The 19,136-nt window shown below is 44.1% G+C and overlaps 1 protein-coding gene across 1 annotated transcript in view; it reads left to right on the forward strand.

The window, feature by feature from the left end:
- The window catches only part of LOC124805041 (mucin-19-like), a 173,415-nt gene that overhangs the window by 87,628 nt on the left and 66,651 nt on the right, over positions 1 to 19,136 (forward strand). Inside the window, exons 5-6 of the mRNA XM_047265462.1 lie at positions 2,477 to 2,705; positions 12,828 to 13,035. Coding sequence (XP_047121418.1) covers positions 2,477 to 2,705; positions 12,828 to 13,035 — 437 coding nt within the window. The remainder of the gene's footprint in view (positions 1 to 2,476; positions 2,706 to 12,827; positions 13,036 to 19,136) is intronic.

Below are 19,136 nucleotides of genomic sequence, written 5' to 3' on the forward strand. Positions count from 1 at the left end.
AACGGTCTATATCTTCGATACAATATCCACAGTCAAAGTCTATCTTCAGGAGTTCTGGGAACCGATGTGATGCAAATTTTTTTTTGATGTGTGTAGTATGAAGTATCGGAATAGTGTGAGGTGAAAGTAATAAGCTTCAGTACTAGTTAAATGACAGTTTAAATGTATTCTATTCATAAAAAACTATACCTATCAAAATGCCCCTACAGTTAGTTATGCTGCCATTGTTTCGGTATAATTTTTCCTTTAGAAACTTCACTTTGGAAGTAAAAGAACTTGACAAACAGAACTTTCAGACTGAAAACAAAAAGAGCGCACAGCTCTAAAACGTTTGCCACAGTTATGAAAATATTGTCTAAGCATATTATCTGTGCATACACAGAACATTGTGGTCTATATGCAGAATTAGTCATTATTATCACATTTATTTTATGGAGATAATTATAATCCTTAAATATGATACGCTCCATTCCAAAATGATATAATTACTGTTGACTCCTAATAGTGACACACAGTCGCCTGCTTGGGCGCTAATGACCATAGAAGTTTTGCGCCCTAAAACCACAAAAAACAGTCGCCTGCTGCCCAATCACCAGCCACACAGCAGTGTACCACGGATTGCCGCCCTAAGCAACACAATCGCGGGAGACCGCGTCTCCAACAGTACTCATTTCAGAAAAACAAAAGCCTTCAAACAAAAAGGATGCGCAAAAAAGGACGAGAGTCAGAAAGCTGTGCCTCTGACCAAATCTGTGACAAGTACACGGATTCCGACGTATCTTTGATGAATGACGACAGCACGGACGATGTCGATCCCTTTGGAGAATTCATACCAGATCCTATTGTAATGACATACCTAGCAGAGTAGGTGAAGGAGAATATATCATGGCTGAAAGTTGTGGAAAAAAAGAGGACTTCATACCGTTTTGTTTGCACCATACAAATGTACTGAAAAATGACGTAGCAGTTGTATCTGTGGACAAGGACAGGAAGCTTTTCAATTAAATGAAAAAGCCGTTTCTTTTATTAATAAGAGCGGTGTGATAGGGAAATATCCAATTCCTCATGTTGCTACTGGGGTTGGAAATATCAACCGACGAATCTTTGTCTTTAACGGTCCTGTTATTGTTCATGTCTCTTTTGAGTTTTTCTTACTTTTGTATTAGTGCCAATACGTGAAGTATATGGGTAAACAGTTCCTGCCCATTGCTGTTTGACTTCATAGAATGAAAAATAGGAAAAACAAACAAAGAAATTTCTGTAGTTCACTCTGACGTATGTCTCATTTCCTAAATGTCCTAAAAATGTCACCCACAGAAACATGCCCGTCATATGTATGTATCGTTTTGTGTGTTCTTTATCTCTTAAAAATGAAATCAGCATTCTGCCTTTAGTGCACACAACAATATGACTATTATGATATTTTGTATGAGCTACATCATATTTAGGAATTTCAGTTCAAAATATGACGTTTCACTTCCTGCAGTCTGCATCTGTGATTTTAAAGAATTAAATACGTTACTACTTTAAAACAGTTTACACCCTCGAACGTAACATTTTTTGTTACACCGGTTATTCTTTTTCCTTCAAAAAACAGCCACTAATTTTATGACTTTGTATTAAATTAAGGTAACCGTAGCCTACAGACAGCCTTCTCTTCTGCTGTTTCAACACTGAATTACCTGAAAATGCCGCCTGGCAATGTTGTGTATGTTATTTCATGAGTCTGGTTTCCCGCTCAATCAACGTGTGGATTGTTTTATTTTTGTTTCTGTTTTTTTGAGAGTTAGAGGAGTTTAAGCCAGTGTTCACTTGTAGCAAGGCTTTTTTGTATTGTAACTTGGAACTGCGTTTTAATTCTACTGTTAACTGTGTTACGGAAGTGTGTGCTCTGTCACACAAGACTTGTGCCCACATGAGCCGAGGAATTTAATTACAAGGCAACCGCGAAACGTTTTTGTGATTACAGTGCTCATTTCGATGCGAAACTTTCGGAGCTGTTTTTCTTGATATTGGTAACTGTAATCCAGTGGAAGAGATCTGCGCATAGGTAAATGTTTTGGCGCCCCAGAATCCCCAGTCACTTCCCAACGTCAGGCTAACGCTGCTGCTAAACCAAAGTTTCACCAGGAAACGAAACAAAATTGATTAAGTAAATGTAACTTTTTGAAGTGGTAACTGAAACTTTACAAATACTCTTCGTAATCTCGTGTGTGAATGACGAGAATAAAATGAAGAGATACTCGTACTGGGGCGAGTCATACTGTTATTACACCATAAGCAAATGGGATAGTTCCGGGGTTGCCCAATACTGGCACGCACAGTGAGCAGAATCAGCTGTAGCCTGGGACACGGATCGCTTCACCACTATGTTGTGACGTCCAGCAGTGGGAAGAGCAGCCGACACTGCAGTGACAGAGGGGGGCCAATAGCAGTGGGGAGAGAGTGAAGTGGGGGTGGGCGCTTATTGTGCGAGTTGGAGGTGGTGGCGGTGATGTCCAGACAGCCAGCGAGCACACAGCGGACAGTAATTGTATCTGCACGCTGGGCGTCGCGGGCCATTACTCGCCGCCACTAAAGAGCTTTGCAGCCGGTCGGCCCTCAAAGCCGATTTCTTGCCCCGGCCAGCCCCCTGTGGCTTCCCCCGGTCCGAGCGCCGACCAGCCACTCAGCCGGCGGAGGCACGAGAGACCAGGGGAGTGGGGGTGGGGGTGGGGGTGGGGGGGGGGGCGGAGGGACGCGGGCGCCTCACCTGAGGACGGCGGCGGCTTTGCTGCCTCTGACGTGCGCCGGCTTTTATTTCAGTTACCGTGGCAACGGACCTCAGTTACCAGAGAAATGCCTCCCTCGGAGCAGATCCAACAAAGATAAGGCACACCTAGATTTATCGGATTGTGACAGCAGCAAACAGCATTGAAAAGTCCTGAAAACAAAATATTACTCTGACAACTGTACTTACAACGCTACCTCTGTGGCCTTTCAGTCACCTGTTTGACGCAATTCCGCACTCGCATCTATGTTCGTTTTGTTTTCCTTCCGAGTCATCAGTCTTCAGCCCGCCACGAATTCCTCTCCTGCGCCAACTTGTTCATCTCAGAGTAGGGCATGCAACCTACGTCCTCAATTATTTGCTGGATGTATTCCAACGTCTGTCTTCCTCTACAGATTTTCCCTCTACAGCTCCCTCTGGTACCAGGGAAGTTATTTCGTGACGTCTTAACAGATGTCCTGCTATGCTGTCCCTTCTTCTTGTCAGTGTTTTCCACATATTCCTTTCCTCTCCATCTCAAATACTTCGATTCCCTTCTGTTTCGGTTTTCCCCACAGTCCATGTTTCACTACCATACAACGCTGTGCTCCAAACGTACATTCTCAGACATTTCTTCCTCAAATTAAGGCCAATGTCTGATACTAGTAGACTTCTCTTGGCCAGGAATGCTCTTTTTGTCATTGCTAGTCTGCTTTTGATATCCTCCTTCCTCTGTCTATCATTGGTTATTTTGCTGCCTAGATAGCAGAATTACTTAATTTCATCTACTTCGTAACCATCAATCCTGGTGATAAGTTTCTCGCTTTTCTCATTTCTGCTACTTCTCACGACTGACGTCTTTCTTCGGTTTACTATCAATCCATATTCAGTACTCATTAGATTGTTCATTCCATTCGGCAGATCCCGTAATTTTCTTGACTTTAACTGAAGATAGCAATGCCATCAGCGAATCGTATCACCTTTAATTTTAATTCCACTCCGGACCTTTCTTTTATTTCTGTCATTGCTTCTTCGTTGTATAAGTTGAACAGTAAAGTCGAAAGAGTACTTCCCTATCTTACACCCGTTTTGATCCGAGCACTTCGTTTTTGGTCATCCACTCTTATTTTTGCCCCTTGGCTCTTGTACATATTGCATATTACACGTCTTTGGTTATAGTTTACCCCTATTTTTCTCAGAATTTGGAACATGTTGCACCATTTGAAATTGTCCAACGCTTTTTCCAGGTCGACAAATCCTAAGAATGTGTCTTGATTACTCTTTAGTCGTGCTTCTATTATCAACTACAGCGTTATAATTGCTTCTCTGGTGCCTTTACCTTTCCTAAGTCCAAACTCATTGTCGTCTAACAGATCCTCAATTTTCTTTTCCATTCGTCTGTATATTATTCTTGTCAGCAACATGGATGCATCAGCTGTTAAGCAGATTGTGCGAAAATTCTCGCTCTTGCCGGCTCTTGCAGTCTTCGGCATTGTGTGGATGTTTTTCAGAAAATCACATGGTATATCGCCAGACTCATACATTCTACACATCAATATGAATAGTCGTTTTGATGCCATTTCCACCAATGATTTTAGTAACTCTGATCAAATATTACCTATCTCTTATGCCTTATTTGATCTTAAGTCTTCCAAAGTTCTTTTAAATTCTGATTCCGATACCGGATCCTGTATCTCTTCTATATCAACTCCTGTTTCTTCATCTATCACGTCATCAGACAAGTCTTTCCCCTCATACAGGCCTTCAGTGTACTCTTTCCACTTATGTATCTGCTCTCCCCTCTGCATGTAACAATGTCATCATCCTTGCTTTTAATTTCACAGAAGCTTCTTTTGACTTTTGTATGTGCTGAGTCAGTTCTTCCGACAATCGTTGTTTTTAAGATTTCTTCACATTTTTTTTCATGCAGCCCTTTCGCCTTAGCTTCCCTGCACTTCCTATTTAATTTCATTCCTAAGCGATTTGTGTTTCTGCATTCCAGAATTTCCCTGAACATTTTTGTGCTTTCTTCTTTCACCGATCAACTGAAGTATTTCTTCTGTTATCAATGGTCTCTCCGCAGTTACCTTTTTTTGTACCTATGTTTTTCTTCGCAGCTTCGGTGATTGATCTTTTTGAATATGTCCATTCCTCTTCAACTGAACTGCATACTGAGCTATTCCTTAACTCAGTATCTATTGCCTCAGAGAACTTCAAGCGTATTCTCCATCCCTTAGTACTTGTGCATCCCATAATTTTGTGTATTCATTCTTCCTGACTATCTTAAATTTCACTCTACTGTTCAAAACTGCTGAATTGTGATGTGACTATATCTGTTTCTGGGTACGTCTTACAATCCAGTATCTGATTTCGGAATCTCTGCCTGACCATGATGTAATCTAACTGAAATCTTCCCGGATCACCCGGCCTTTTCCAATATACCATCTCCTCTTGTGATTCTTGAACAGAGTACTCGGTATTACTAGTTGAAATTTATTACAGAACTCAACTGGTTTTGAACTTAAATGGTTTTCTCCTCTCTCATTCCTTGTTCCAAGCCCGTTTTCTCCTGTAACTTTTTCTTCTACACCTTCCCCTACAACCCAATGACTGTTACATTTTCATCCCCCTTTACGTACTGTATTACTCTTTCAATATCCTCACATACTTCTTGTCTGCGACGTCGGAATGTATACCTGAACTGTGACTGTACGTGTTGGTTTGTTGCCGATGCTGAAGAGTATAAACCTATCACTGAACTCTTCACAATAACTCACTCTCTGGTCTACCTTCCTATTCATAACGAATTCTACTCCCGTTATACCATTTTCTGCTGCTATTGATATTGACCTATACTCATCTGATCAGATCTCCTTGCCTTCTTTCCATTTCACTTCACTGACGCCCACTATATGTATATTGAGCCTTAGAATTTCCCTTTGGTTATCCAGTCTTTTTCTCATGATCACCTCCTCCTTGGCAGTCCCCTCCCGGAGATACGAATCGTGGACTATTTCGGAATTTTTTGCCAATAGAGGGATCATCATGACACTTTCCCAACTGCGGGCCTCATGTCCTGTAGATATGTCTTCAATGAGGTGGTTTCCCTTGCCTTCTGCATCCTCATGCCGTTGATCACTGCTGATTCCTCCGGCTTTAGGGGCAGTTTCTCACCCCTAGGACAAGAGAGTACCCTGAGCCTCTATCATTCTGAGGGCGGCTTCTTATGCCGGAAGTATTCTGCCGCCAGTGCTGATGATTTTTATTGTGTTGGCAGACGACTGAAACAATCACCCAGTCTCAGTTGCAGGTTCTATCTGATGGCTTCCAGGGCCAACAAAAAAAAATTTTGATTTTCGTTATTTCATATAACTACTGACTGAAGTGAAAGACTTAAAATGTTGTCATAATCTACTGATCAATCATCTTAACGTTAAAGGCGAAACGCAGTAAGTCTAATATTAAAGTCATAAACTGTATATGTCTTCAGCCACTGTTCTTCAAAGCGCGCAATATCCCCAGATTATATTCTTCCAGTATTTGAGAATGTCACTTAGCTACTTTCAACGAACTTGAAGCATCGTTTCAATCCTTCTTGAAACTTTTTCTCGCAGACACACGTCACAAAATAAAATAAAATTTTATTGTTTACCACACTTTCGCTGTTCATGCAGTGAAATTTCACCATCAGGCATTAAATTTCAATTTATTACTTCTTCACTACTTACTCTACTCGAAACGTATTTTGTAGACAGTATCCACATATGCGATTCAATGTAACTGCAAAATTACATCATTGTACGACACAATTTACGAGATGTGACGTCATAAAAATTTATATGCAAAAAAACTTAGCTTTTCTTAAAACAGTGCGCCAATTACCAAGACTACACTAATCCAGTGTTTGACAATGACAGCACTTACCTATTTTCAACAAATTTTAAGCATAATTTCAAACCTTTTCTAAACCTTTTCCAACTTACAGTTCCACAAAATAATTAAATGGACACCGCTTACTAAATGTTCGTTGTTCATGCAGTAAGATATCAGCATGTCAGCACTGATGACAAATACAATATTTTGCCGTATTATATCGGGTAAATGAATATTTTCTGTAAAAATTCCATTTCATTGAATTTTTCGAAAGAAAAAACAGGGTTAGTTGTCGATGAATTCACCCAGTGCTGTCAACAGAGCCAAATATAACTGCTTCTTTAGATAAATATCACGAGTAGTTTAAAAAACCATTTACTAATAAAACCACGGTAATAAAGATTTTGCGTCTTAGCTATTAACATGTTCCGTCAAATATCTAACATATTAACCCATTTATAAAGTAATCACAGGTCCGACGTTTTATTTAGAGGGGAATTCGATGCTGTTTGGGCGTCCCAGTGGTGGATTCCAAGGAGCTGGTGGGTAGTATGGCGAGCGCAAAAGAGTAAGATGAGCGCTTTGATAAACTTATTTTACTTAACTTGATTTCCAGCAGCAAAACCCAGATCAATAAACAGTACGAGAGCGAGGCCAAGTCTGTATGTCCACAATAGTAACACCTTCCGAGTGTCGAGGAACAACGGTTAGACTGGATGCTATATCTCACGTAATGAGATGCCTACGAAACGGCACGCTCCAGATGAAGACGAGAAAGGTTTATTAAGAAAACAACAGCGCTCTGACGAAACAAAAACTTCTCACAAAAATTAATACAAAACGGTCTTCTATCAGGCATGCGTCGCAGAAATAAAGTGAATTAAGATGACGGGACGTAGAGACTAATCCAACGAAGTTTGCCACTGCTACACTAGGTCGATCGATGGTCGTGTCCACAACCGCCGTCATCGAGGTGAACGGTGGCTCGGAAAGTGCAGCGTGCCACGGACGCAGGCTGGTGGAAGCAATTATGCTACGGGAGATGTTTTCCTGTGCCTTCATGGGACCTCTGTTAGTAACTGAAGACACGGTCACAGCTGCGAACCACTCGCGTCCCTTCGTGCTTGATGCCTTCCTCTACGGCTATGTCATCTTTCAGCAGCACAGCTGTCCTTGTCTCGGAGCCAGTTGTTTGAGGATCATTATAGTGAACTCATGTTGATGTCTCGGCTATCACATTCACCTTGCTGTAAATGCTATGGAACCCATCTCAGGCGCTATCGGCGTCATCATCGCGTACGCAAATCAGAGGCCCGATATTTTCCCGAAATGTATGACCTATGCATAGATATCTAATACCACATACCTCCACAAACCTACCAACAAACTGTCGGATCCCTGACACACAGAATCAGAGATGTACTTCGTTCCAAAAACGGACAAACAAGCTATTTAGCTGGTGGTCATATTGTTTTGGTTCCATGTATTTCTGCGCACGTGACGCAGAGGAACGTAGATGATCAGCGAGGAGGCCCTCTGGAGGCGCCCGCTTGCCCCGTCGTCCAATGGTTTCTATATGACTGTCGCTGGTGGCCGAAGTTCTGGGAGGCTACGCCTTGGACGTACATAAGTGTGCGATGCTTCTCTGTCCGAAGGGTTGCCGACCTTACAGGCGTACTGCTGATATACGACACTTGCCAGAGAGCACCTGGACCGTGCGGCGTGCCGTAAGCCGACTCAGCGGCAGCACTGGCAGCGTGGGCTGAGAAGGGCGTGTCCAGCAGCCGGTCACAGAGTGGCGTCGCAGTCCCGTGGCTGTTGCCAAATTCTGAACGTGCACTGGCGTCGCGTGGTATCGACAGTGCACGATACCACAGTTTATTTAAACTGCTTTCAGGAAAGCAGCTATAAGCTCCTAGACATGACAGCCATAAATTTGCTATCTGTCGTTCCTTTCCTGATACCTAAGGAATCTTACATCTTTGTGGAGCCAACGACAATTACTGTATCCGCTTTATACCTCGCCCATTTTGAATTTCCTGAAGTGTGGACAGATATCACGTACTCTGGGGCGTAAATTTAAAGCAATCTCACCGTTTTATCTCCTTTACACATCTGCAGAGTGGAGTCGCCTCAGACAATACTGCATACAGATTATGACGTGCAGAGACCACTGGCAATGGTCTAACATGGTTTACCGAGCCCTGTGAGTGAAATTAAGAAGTTTTAGTGGCTAATAACAGCTTTCACCACTGGCAGAACAATACGTTAACCTATAAACAGACGAAAACTGGTGTCTTAGAAAGTTCAGAAGACGGAAGACTGAAGAGTTAAAAAGCACGGCACACGTAAGAAGTTAGCGTATCATCTTTCTCTTTAAAGCCAGTACCGTCATTAGACTGTTGTGTAAGTGTAAATGTAACACTGTAAATAAACAACAACCTAATGGCGGTACTGACTTTACAGAAATATATTACGACTGTGGCCCCGCATTATGAAAACAAAAAAAAATTATCATCTTTGTGACGGTGTTCATCGCTGGGTAGCGTGGTCTTCTGTAGCATCATTTGGCAGCGTACTTACCGCTACGATCGGCTTACCCACACCTCACCAAGACGTGGTATGCCTTGAGAACGAGTGCTCGGATTTTGTATGGCTTCAGTCGTATAGACAAGCACCCTAAGAACGTTTATGAGGTACGAGCGCAACTGCATTCCCACATGTTATATATTTTGTAAAGTATACTTTTCACTCAGCCTAAGTACAATGTGTTGTAATTCCTTGTTTTAGCGAAAATTCAAAGTGATTATGAATTTTCTAATGTATGCGGTTCCCCGTTGTTGGTTTTTCTTCGACTAATCTTATCCCGATCCTATGAATCTGATCATTGTTTGTTTAGTTTTAGCGGTCTGGGCTCCTAATCGTTGAAAACAGCTAGTGGAACAGAAGAAATGAAAGGGGCGAGGGGTGGGCGGCTGCACGGAAGGAAAGAAAGGAGGACGATTGCGGTTAACGTTCTGCGGAACCTGCAGAAATAACCACGAGAGGACATGCTGAGCCGCAACTACTGACCTCTCGATTAATCGTATCCGCAAGAGCATTCAATGAAGACCTTGCCTGTGGTGGTTTTGTGGATTCCAACTACCAGCAAAGAGTACCGAGCACACGCACTGAGATGGGAATTTCGCGGGTGCAACAAGTAAGCGGACTTGGCCAGTGGGCGAGGGCCGCATCTGCGGCGACGTCTCAGTAAACTCTAACCATATACACAACGCTTGTATGACGAAGGCAGCTGTACATTGTAGTGCACCAGAGAAGGCGGAAGGAGGTCCCTAGCAGTGGCACTGGAGCACCTGTTTCCTACGGCTGCCTCAACAAATGGGGTATCCGGTTTTGTACACGTCTCTACGGCAGCGCCATTATAAGCAATTTGAAGACACTTAGTGTACCTTCTATTTCGCTGACGCTTCTCAGATCCTTCCAGAAGACTGAAGTTATCAAAGGTGTGATCTGGAAGTTCATGGCGCTTAGAAGGCTCGTCAACAACGTTCTGACTTGTAGCGTCAACTAACTGAACTCCGGCCGAACAGGCCATGAAGGCCTAACGATACCGACCGAGCGTCGTGTCATCCTCAAGTCCACAGGCGTCACCGGATGCCGATATAGAGGGGCGTGTGGTCGGCACACCGCTCTCCCGGCCGTATGTCAGTTTACGAGACCGGAGCTGCTACTTCTCAATCAAGTAGCTCCTCAGTTCGCCTCACAAGGGCCGAGTGCACCCCGCTTGCCAACAGCAGACAGAATGGTCACCCATCCAAGTGCTAGCCCAGCCCGACAGCGATTAACTTCGGTGATCTGACGGGAACCGGTGTTACCACCGCTGCAATGCCGTTGATGTCAATTAAATGAAAGTTATTAAGTTGTTAAGGCTTTTATTCCCATTTAATGTGAAACTGCCAGTCGGGTTCTGTCTCGGGTTCTTCGGCTGACGTTTGTTTGATCATTTTTGTGACGTTTCGGCAGCGCGAATGGCTGGCGCTGTTTGAGACCGACCACATAAAAAAAGTCCGCCGACACGGAACTTCTTGCTGTAGAGATGACCTATCACACCCGCTTATTCAGAGAAGCTACAGAAATACTCAAACGTGAGAACAGCTATAGTGATTAAAATTCTGGGTATTATACCACGTTATTGCTAAAAACTGTCAACATAATAAACTAAAAGCGACGTTTCGCCCGAATTGCAACGGCCTTCCTCAGGGGACGACTGGTTTTGCATGGGGATATGTGCTTCTATTTATTACAGACTATCGATGTCTGACGTCATGACTAGCCAATCGCATTAGAGGGCCAATTAAAAGATTTACAACAGACATCGATAGTCTGTAATAAACAGAAGCATCTATCCCCATGCAAAACCAGTCGTGCCCTGAGGAAGGCCGTTGCAATTCGGCCGAAACGTCGGTTTTAGTTTATTATTGTTGTCAGTTTTTAGCAATGACGCGCCATAATACCCAGAAGAATTTTAATCACTATGACACCGGCCGCGGAAGTCTACGTTCTTATATCAGTGAGAATAGCTGCCGGCCGGTGTGGCCGAGCGGTTCTAGGTGCTGCAGTCTGGAACCGCGCGACTGCTACGTTCGCAGGTTCGAATCCTGCCTCGGGCATGGATGTGTGTGATGTCTTAGGTTAGTTAGGTTTAAGTAGTTCAAAGTTCTAGGGGACTGATGACCTCAGAAGTTAAGTCCCATAGTGCTCAGAGCCATTTTGAGAATAGCTTCATCGAGAAAGAAGAAAGGGTCGATGTGTACGGATCCTGGATTCCCGTGTTACAGCCAGCGAGCGTTGCAGACAGCAAGAGGAGACCGCAAGGTAATGACCACGGCAAAGCCCTTTGACATTGGTGCACCAGGTACATATCATCTGCGGCCACGAGCTCTTCTCCAGTCCGCCACCAGCAATGGAGGGTGAAGTTTTGACAATGCCAGCCACTCGTGCTGCAGAAAAATCGTCAAACAAACGTCGGCCGAAGATCCCGACACCGAACGCAACAGGCAGTTTCTTAATTGAATGTTCTTAAGCTGCCTCCGGACCAACTGTAGCTTAGTCAAATTTTTAAAGAAAGCTGTTTGTACATCAACGTGACGCTTAACTGCTTCATTGCGTTTAACAGCAAAAATATTCAGTTACACATGTAACAAAACCACCTACAGCTACTTGGGATTGTCAGTAACCTTAGTTGTAATGGGGAGAGGTGCGAACAGTCAGTTGCAGTCATACAATGAAGCCTTTCACGACCGGATGGTACTGTTGTTCATAATTCTTCCGGGTTTTATGGCCGTGGTCCATGGAATTATTCTATTCCTACGGAACTCCAATCATCACCCACAACAAAAAATAGGTGTAATCAAAAGTTTAGTGGACAGGGCAAAACGGATTTGTACGCCGGAACATCTGGATACGGAACTGAATCACCTGAAACAGGCCTTCGAAAAGAATGGGTACTCTAACAAAGAAATTAATAGAGTTTTAAGACCTAATTACAGCAGGCGAAAGGACAAGGATGGTACGCAACAATGGAAGAACACGGTGTCATTACCTTTCATTAGTAAGGTTACAGATCGAATCGGCAAAATTTTGCTGAAACATAAAGTGAAACCGGTATTCAAACCTACCAGAAAAATAGGACAAGTACTTCGTTCTGTTAAAGATAGAAGGCCACCATTATCATCTAGTGGTGTGTATAAAATTCCGTGTACTTTTGGCGAGGTCTATATTGGTACTACGAAAAGAAGTGTGAATACGAGGGTAAAGGAGCATAAAAGACTTTGCCGACTGGGAAAAATAGATAAATCGGCCGTTGCGGAACATGCACTTCAGTCAGGTGACCATGTAGTTAAGTTTTATGAAACTACAGTTTTAAGTGCTACCACGAGCAATAGAAGAATTCCATGGACCACGGCCATATAACCCGGAAGAATTATCAACAATAGGCTGTTGCAGCTTTATTCTGAATAAGTCTACCATCACGCTTCAGCTTCTAACTAACCGTTCTCTAGTATCGTTCCAAGAATATTTAACTTTTCGGACATCAAAGGTCGGTCTTAAAACGGCGCTACTCGACTGTCCGCCCATCAGCTGGAGCGCTGTCAGTGGCTCGGACACGCGGCCAGTGTCTGTCGTGTCGTGTCGTGCGTGGCAGGCGGCTCCTGCCCCAGAGGGCCCCCGTAGCCGCCGAGCCGCGTCCGGCGGCCGCTGCCACTCGGCAAGAACAAATTTACCCTACGGCGACGGCGTCGGCGTCGGCGGCGGCGACGTCCTCCATTAGCGTAACGAACGCCATCAGGCAAATGGAAGCGCAGCCGGCAGAGCCCACGGCCTGGACGCGGCCAGCCGCCGCGCCGGGGCCGGTAAACACCGCCGCGGGGCGCCCGTCGCCGCTCCACAAACTCCGCCAACTCCACGCGGCGACGCAACGTCAAATTGCCGCCAAGTTGCGACGATCTCCTTTTTGTTGCGGCGGCTCGCCCCGCTTCCGCGTTCGTGCTCGGTTACTGATAAAAGTTCTACGTGGCTACGGCGTAGCACGTAACACTTTTTCTTAATAGTACCGCTTCTACTGCGTGGAAATGGGGGCGGGGGGTTACGTCAGTGACACCTTGACAAAACGCCTCCGAACATATTCCAGTGTTTCCATACCTGTGGGATATGATTCTTAACATTTCTTAGCAATGCGACCTTACTTTCAAGTGGGATATGATTCTTAACATTTCATTGCTATGCGACCTTACTTTCACTACAGAGACAAGATATTCCTACAGAGTGTAATAATACAATAGAGCGTCGATTTTCCGAACGTCGGTCAACCGAACGACGCGTAACCGAACCGTGTACTCGCTCGCACCTGTTACTCTCCCACCCTACCGTCCATCATCCCCCTCACTCCCAAACCAAGTTTCCCACAGTAGTCGCCGCACTGGGCCACCGCTGGTGGAACATTGCTTCTAATGGAGCCTTCAAAAGGCGCTGCTGACCGGCCAAGCAGCCAGTCGCTGTGTTTCAACAATCAGCACACTTCTGTCGGCTCGGCACTGGCAGTAGAAGTAGCGGCAGTATCAAAGCTGTTCACAGCAACAGCTGCGTCAGCTTAGAGTTGAGGCGTGCCGCTCCGCGCAGTTTGAAGGACTGCGCGCACCAAAGAAGAGCTTCAAATGGTTCAAATGGCTCTGAACACTATGGAACTTAACTTCTCAGGTCATCAGTCCCCTAGAACTTAGAACTACTTAAACCTAACTAACGTAAGGACATCACACACATCCACGCCCGAGGCAGGATTCGAACCTGCGACCGTAGCGGTCGCGCGGTTCCGGACTGTAGCGTCTAGAAGCGCCCGGCCACTTCGGCCGGGCCAAGAAGAGCTTCCCACGGTGCAAACAGTCAGCTTCTGTTCTCTGTTAAGACCTTGATCAGCGCAGCATGGAATAGTGTAAAAGAAGAGAATTTGAAGAAAGCCTGGCATAAAATTTTGGACACAGAAGAAAATTCACAAGGTATGATTGAAAATGACGAACAGAACGATATGTCCGAAATTCTCGGTATGCTAAAAGAAATAGATTGCCACGAATGTGATGAAGAAGACGTTCATGAATGGATGAATATCGATGATGCAGATGCAGGACACAAAATCATACAGGACAGCGGGATTGTGAACGTCGTCACTGACAAAGATGACGCCGCCAGCCTCTCATCAATCAGTGCTCCAGAAAGTGAAGATGAAAGTATACCAACAGCTTCTGAGGTGTTCACTTGTTTAGATACTGTCTTGCGATGGTTTGAAGCCCAAGATGAAAGTGACCAGTTATGAAAAGAGTACGTGACTTAGCTGCTCGTAAGCGTGTAGGCTTGCTTAGACAGACCAAAATAAAGAATTTTTTTAAACGTTAATTTTGTATACTGTGTATATTGTTCATGCAAAATGCGTATGTAATATGTATATATTTTTGTTTAATAAACTGTGCCACATACTATATATTCCTACTGAAGTTGCCTTTGTATGTTAAATACTAAAAGAGATGCCTGTTTTATGAATAAATTTACTGTACAGTACTTCTTTTTGGCAAATAAACATGTACAGGTCGATTATCCGCACAAACCAGTTTTCCGAACACCCATGTCCCCCAATTAGTTCGGATAATCGACGCTCTACTGTAATTAAGAAGAAACGAAATGCAGACATTGGCTGCGTGTGGGCATTGCTCTAAATCTGTGGGGAAAGTTTAAATTTTGTTTCAGACTGGGATTCGAATCCGGGTCTCCTGCTTACTACGCAGATGCTCTGACCACTGAGCTATCGTGACATAGTGGTCATTACAGCTGCAACCACTACTCTAGCACGTGTCCTTGACAGACCCACATTCTCAGCTTATCAGTACACTACTATGTAGTGTCCCTTGCGAGTTATCCTCATTTCGGAAGGAACATATATATATTTATGACAGGCCTATGACATCATTAATCGGATGGTATTATGGAGGACAATGCAGGAGTTGCGCATCACAAATGGTTCAAATCGCTCTGAGCACTATGGGACTTAACATCTGAGGTCACCAGTCCCCTAGAACTTAGAACTAATTAAACCTATCTAATCTAAGGACATCACACACATCCATGCCCGAGGCAGGATTCGAACCTGCGACCGTAGCGGTCGCGCGGTTCCAGACTGAAGCGCCTAGAACCGCATGGCCACTGCGGCCGGCGCGCATCACAAGAAAATACATCAAAGTGATTGAAGCATGTTATACAGATACAAGCTGCCCAGTATGGTTTGCAAACAAAATGTCAGAGCTCTTCACTGTTCAACACGGTTTGAGACAAGGAGATCCTTTGCCCACAGCGCTATTCAACATTGCATGGAAAAGGTACGACGTGAAATTGGTAATGACAGGGAGATGGATATGATTGGAACCGACACAATCTTGGTCTTTGCCGATGATGTGATGATTATGGGAGACTCAATCAGATAGTGTCTGACACCACAACGTTCATGAAAGAGGCAATCAAAGTGGGATTAGTTGTCGACAACGAGAAAACCAAATATATGATCATCTCACGCTGACAGGATTTCCCTAACACTATAAATATAGATCGACACAACTTTGAACGAGTAGAGAAATTCAAGTACCTGGGATCGATTCTATCTAATAAAAGTGAGGTTGAGAAAGAGATTCAACAGAGAATAATTAAAATGCTAATCGTGCCTTCTTTAGTCTCAAAATCTTATTCGAGTCACGGTTGGTCCCTCAAAACAGCAAGATCAAATGTTACATGGAACTGGTAAAACCGGTTTTCTGTTGTATGGCTGCGAGACATGGGCGATTTCACAAACACTTGAAAATCGCATTTGCGCATTTGAAAGGAAAGTGCTCAGATAGATCTATGGCCCTACATTCAACAAAGGAAATGGAAGATGGGAAAGGAGGCAAAAAGAGGACTTGTACAAACGTTTTGAGAAAGCTGACGTGGGTAGGACCATCAGAGGACGACGACTCCAGTGGTTCGGACATGTCTTAAGAGCTGGGGAATCTATCCCCAACCGAGTGTTCAATTCCCTGCTGATTGATAGACGTCCAAGAGGTCGTCCAAGCATTAAGTGGAAAGATAGGGTGATGAGGACACTGCAGAAGGTAGAACCAACAGCATCCCTGGAAGATGCAATGGACAGAAGAAAGTGGAACAACATCTGCCGGAAATACCTGCATCTGTGGTCAGGACAATGCTCCTTCCTGTGTTATTGATCTTTGTTTAGTGTGTTATTCTGGTTTGTAATATTTCTTTGCTTTCTGTCATGGGTCTTTACGGCCTGTTATGTACAATAAATGATGATGATATAACTATCGCTAACAAGAATAACTCACAAAGTATAATAGGAGCTGAGACGTTTGTGGGACAAAAGTTGCATGGGACAACAGCGGCCATAATATGACGTTGGTTTTTCTTGCTAGATGCGGTTGCTTCAGGGATATGAAGGTCAACTTTGATTTTTTTTAAATGGGATGCTATTGTTTGGTACTTATTTTCTGATAGTTCCTATCGAGACGAATCCAATTATGTGTAACAGTAAGCTCTTTGAAGGTCAACGAAGGTCAAAAATGTGGCATGAACGTCCATTTACAGAAGGTGTTCGAAGTGATGACCATTGGTATCAATGCAGTGTTGCAATCTTCTTATCATGGATTGAGTAGTATTCCTTATCACATCGGCACTTATCGAAGCACATGCTCTGCCAGTTCTCTCTCGCATATCTTCAGGTGCAGTTGGAACGACGTTATAAACAATATATTTTACAAATTCCCCCAACAAAAAATCCAGAGGCATCAAGTCTGGTGAACGAGCCGATCACGACACATCTCCTCCGCATCCAATCCAACGATTAGGGAATTGTCTCTGCAACTCATTTCTAGCCATCAGCGAAAAAATGTTCCGGACTCCCATCGTCTTGATACCACATTTTTTCCTTGTATTCCTAAAGGTACTTCTTCCAATAACAGACCGAATGTTTCTCGCAGGAATGTGGTGTACTTCCTAACATTAAGATTTTCTTCGATGAATTAGGGACCTATAATTCTCCTCTAGAATCCCACACCACCCTATAATACATGTTATGCAAATTAACATTTCCATAGTTCGTGACTGTAGCCTCTTCAGTAAATCATATCAAATTAATAAATGTGTCATCCCCCTGAATTTGAAGTTGCGCCCATCTGCAGAATTCGATTCGACGCATATAATCCCGTACCAGTCAGTTATTGGTGGAGACTGATATGGTAAGGATGATATTTATGGCGATGCAGAACACGAACAACACTACTCTGGCTCATGCCACATTCCCTTGCGAATTGACGCGAACTAACACAAGGATCTCCAACCACAATGGCAAGGGAACCAATTTCCAGTTCCCCGTTAGTAACATTCCTTTGCCGGATATGTTCCCGATGCGTTAAAGATCCAGTTGTTCTCAATTTATCATACAGATATTTAAATGTACGACGTGTAGGGTGAGTACGTTGAGGATATCTTTCAGCGTTTAAGTCTCTAGCTCTCACTGAATTTCGATGGCATTCTCCGTAAATATTCTTCGAAGGAATACAGAATTCATATTCGCTTGATTCGACGATACTTGTCTTACCGTTCCTATTAGTGTTGTGTTGCGAAACCGTCGAGTGGTGTTTACATGTCAATAGCACGTTAGATGGATACGCTGTATTTGGCGAATATTTACTGTATGCACGACATACGAGAGAGAATAGTCAGTGCATGTGCTTCGATAAGTGCAGATGTGATAAGGAATACCACTCATTCGATGATAAGAAGATTGCAGCTCTGGATTGATACCAATGGTCATCACTTCGAACACCTTCTGTAAATGGACGTTCATGCCACATGTGTAACCTTCGTTGAATTTCAAAGACCTTACTTTTACACGATTCGTTTCGATAGCCGCTATGAGAAAATAAGTACCGAAGTATAGCATCCCATTTAAAAAAGCAAAGTTGACCATATCTCTGAAGCGACTCCTCCTGGCAACAAAAAACCAACGTCATACTATGGCCCCCGTTGTTCCAGGCAACTTTTTCCCCCACAAACTTTTCAGCTCCTATTATATGTTCGGAGTTATTCTAGGTGGCAATAGTTAGTGGCTCACCCTGTATATTAAAGCTAGACGGCCAATGACTTCTTCAGTGCAGACGCACACAGGGCTAGGACTCTTACAGGAATCGGCGAAATGTCGCGAGTAAAGAGGAGAACACGCAAGGAGCACTAGGTTAGTAGTGTGTGGTATAAGCTGAGGATCTGGCTCTGACGGGGAGGGTGCTATTGTAGTCCGCGCAGCTACAGTGCCTACCGTGTCCGGGTGGCTCAGCGGTACCGACTACCAGGACGGCAACGGCACGTGATGTGTATCGCATGTTGACTCGAGGACAAGTTAGTAGTGCTATAGAGACGCTGCAACCAACAGCGACATGGTCAGTGGTACGGTGCACAGTGCACAACGTACACTTTGATACGGAGACACGCGCGCGCTGTGGTACCAGTTAGTAAATGGGAAACATGTCACTCGCTCCAGGTTACATACAGTTCAGGTAACATGGTGGATACGCCACTGTGTCCACAGTGCAACGTTACAGAGGAACATCGCCTGATAAGCGGGCCTTCGGAGGCAGCGTGGTGTTTGGTCCAAACAGTGATCGCCTTCCTCCTCCGTGTGGTGCCGCAAGCAGTAATACCACGGGTACTACTTCTCCCGGGTATGACATATTTTCCCCGAACGCAGACCAATGCAGTGATTTGGATTCGGGGTCTGACTGTACTTTACCTTTTCCGAAAGGGCAGTGAGACTGTGCTAGACTTTTGGGCCTTGGTAGAAAGAACGCCACTAACTGATCATGCAAAACTTGAGGTACCGAACGTATTACGCTAATTTTTTAGAGAGTACCTTGCTTGATCCCCCAAC

This window comes from Schistocerca piceifrons, chromosome 7 (assembly GCF_021461385.2).
Source record: "Schistocerca piceifrons isolate TAMUIC-IGC-003096 chromosome 7, iqSchPice1.1, whole genome shotgun sequence".
Taxonomy (NCBI): domain Eukaryota; kingdom Metazoa; phylum Arthropoda; class Insecta; order Orthoptera; family Acrididae; genus Schistocerca; species Schistocerca piceifrons.